The 2,625-nt window shown below is 42.3% G+C and overlaps 1 protein-coding gene across 1 annotated transcript; it reads right to left on the reverse strand.

Annotated features, from left to right (window-relative positions):
• Positions 1-454: 454 nt before the first annotated feature.
• Positions 455-2,292, reverse strand: LOC107299580 (zinc finger protein 135-like). The gene is made up of 4 exons (XM_029286807.1): positions 2,224-2,292; positions 1,836-2,193; positions 1,111-1,670; positions 455-1,029 (listed from the first exon to the last, which is right to left on the reverse strand). The coding sequence occupies exons 1-4, from the start codon at positions 2,290-2,292 to the stop codon at positions 643-645; spliced, it is 1,374 nt and encodes a 457-aa protein (XP_029142640.1). The 3' UTR covers positions 455-642.
• Positions 2,293-2,625: the final 333 nt, after the last annotated feature.

The following is a 2,625-nucleotide window of genomic DNA, read 5'->3' on the forward strand; positions in this document are numbered from 1 at the left end:
GAATAACAGATGGAAATTGATCAGAGACATTTTCTGACAATGAGAACAATCAACCAATGGAACAGCTTGCCTCCAGTTGTGGGAGCTTCAACACTGAAGGCTTTCAAGAAGAAACTGTCATAAATGGTGTAGGGTCTCCTGCTTGGGCAGGGGGTTGGACTAGATGCCCATTCCATTCCATTGTTCTAGCACCATTACAACATGTAACTGAAATTGGCAGGCCTAATTACAATTGTATCTCGAGGACTACTTGTTTGGTGGCTGGAGAATTCTGTCACTCAAAATCTGGAGGACAAAAGTTAGAAGATGGAAACTCCACATGTGGGAATTTTACAATCAATATACAAAAAACACAACACAAAAGCCAATTTGAGAAAGTTCTGCAAAAAGAAAATATCCAGAAACTTTTGCTGATAACCAGAAACAGGTAATTAGCTTTTATCAAACTAACATATTTCATTTATTTTCCACTATTATAGGTACAATCATGAGATATGTTGACTAAAAAGTATCAGGGCAGAATACAAATAGTCAATTTTTCACCCACACTCTCAACGGGAGATCAGAAATGAAATTCAAGCATTCTCTACATTTATCAACTTTTGCCTCATGTTGATTTCCTTGTATAAAATAAGGAGTGATTTACGCCTGAAGTACTGTCCACAGACTGGACATTTGAAAGGTCTCCCCCATGTGAGTCCTCTGGTGTTTCACTAGGTTTGAATTGTGACTAAAACGTTTCCCACAAACCGGACACTGATACGGTTTCTCCCCTGTGTGAGTCCTCTGGTGTATCATCAGGCTGGAATTCTGACTGAAAGTTTTCCCACAATCAGGACATTGAAAAGGTTTCTCTCCTGTGTGAGTCCTCTGGTGGTTTACCAGGATGCAAAACCGACTGAAACCTTTCCCACAATCAGGACACTGAAAAGGTTTCGCTCTTTTGTGAGTCCTCTGGTGGTTTATCAGGCTATAGTACCGACTGAAACTTTCCCCACAAATAGGACATTCAAAGGGTTTCTCTCCTGTGTGAGTACTCTGGTGTCTCACGAGGTGGGAATTTGCAATGAAACTTTTCCCACAATCAGGACGCCCATATTTTTCTCCTATGTGAGTCCTCTGATGTCTCACCAGATTGGAATTCTGACTAAAACTTTTTCCACACTCTGGACACTCATACAGCTTCTCTCCTGTGTGAGACCTCTGGTGGTTCACTAGGTTGGAATTATAATTGAATTTTTTCCCACAATCTGGACACTCATACGGTTTCTCTCCAGTGTGATTTCTCCGGTGTTTAACCAGTTCATAATTCTGAGTGAAGCTTTTCCCACAATCAGGACATTCAAATGGTTTCTCTCCTGTGTGAGTCCTCTGGTGTTTCACCAGGTTGGAATTATGACTGAAAGTTTTCCCACAAACTGGACACTCATATGGTTTCTCTCCCATGTGAATCCTCTGGTGTATCACCAGGCTGGAATTCTGATTGAAACTTTTCCCACAAAGAGCACATTCAAAGGGTTTCTCTCCTGTGTGAGTCCTCTGGTGTTTCACCAGGCTGGAATAGTGACTGAAACTTTTCCCACAATCAGAACATTCAAAGGGTTTGTCTCCTGTATGTGTCCTCTTGTGACTCATGAGTTGGAATTTTCTAATGAAACTTTCTCCACAATCTGGACACTCATACAATTTCTCTCTTGTGTGAGTCCTCTGGTGTTTCACAAGGTAGGAATTCTGACCAAATCTTTTCCCACAATCTGCACACTCGTATGGTTTTTCTCCCGTATGAGTCCTCTGATGTTTCACCAGGTAGGAATATTGACTGAAAGTTTTTCCACAATCTGGGCACTCATATGGTTTCTCTCCTATATGAGTCCTCTGGTGCATCACCAGGTTGGAATTCTGACTGAAACTTTTCCCACAATCTGGGCACTCATACGGTTTCTCTCCTATGTGTGTCCTCTGGTGTATCACCAGGCTAGAATTCTGATAGAAACTTTTCCCACAATCAGGACATTCAAAGGGTTTCTCTCCTGTGTGAGTTCTCTGGTGTTTCACCAAGTCTGAATTCCCATTGAAACCTTTCCCACAATCAGGACATTCAAAGGGTTTCTCTCCTGTGTGAGTCCTCTGGTGAATCACCAGGCTAGACTTCTGACTGAAACCTTTCCCACAATCAGGACATTCAAAGGGTTTCTCTCCTGTGTGAGTCCTCTGGTGTCTCACAAGGTGGGAATTTGCAATGAAACTTTTCCCGCAATCAGGACACTTGTATGATTTCTTTTTTGTGTGCATCCTCTGGTGTATCACCAGGCTGGAGTTCTGACTGAAACTTTCCCCACAATCAGAGCAGTGAAAGGGTTTCTCACTGGTGTGAGTCCTGCAACATATCACCACGTGGTTGTGCTCACAAATAATTTACTGCATTGGGAGCACTTGTGGGGCTCCACTCCTTTGTGGGTCCTTCCATGAATCACAAGGGAGCTGTTCTGGCCAAGGCTTTTGACGCATTCAGAGTATTTGTATGACTTTTCTCCAATGTGGATCATTTTGTGCATAATCATTTGTGATTTCAAATTGCACTTTTCCCCACAATATGCTCATCCGTGTAGCTTTTCCAGTACTAAT

Source organism: Protobothrops mucrosquamatus, unplaced genomic scaffold (assembly GCF_001527695.2).
Source record: "Protobothrops mucrosquamatus isolate PMUCROS unplaced genomic scaffold, P.Mucros_1.0 scaffold5135, whole genome shotgun sequence".
NCBI lineage: Eukaryota > Metazoa > Chordata > Lepidosauria > Squamata > Viperidae > Protobothrops > Protobothrops mucrosquamatus.

Coding starts and splice junctions, on each gene's coding strand:
- LOC107299580 (XM_029286807.1), bottom strand. CDS start 2,292: ATGCACACAAAAAAGAAATCATACAAGTGTCCTGATTGCGGGAAAAGT. Junction 2,194..2,223: donor TCATTGCAAATTCCCACCTT/GTGAGACACCAG, acceptor CACACAGGAGAG/AAACCCTTTGAATGTCCTGA. Junction 1,030..1,110: donor TGAGACATCAGAGGACTCAC/ATAGGAGAAAAA, acceptor CAGAGTACTCAC/ACAGGAGAGAAACCCTTTGA.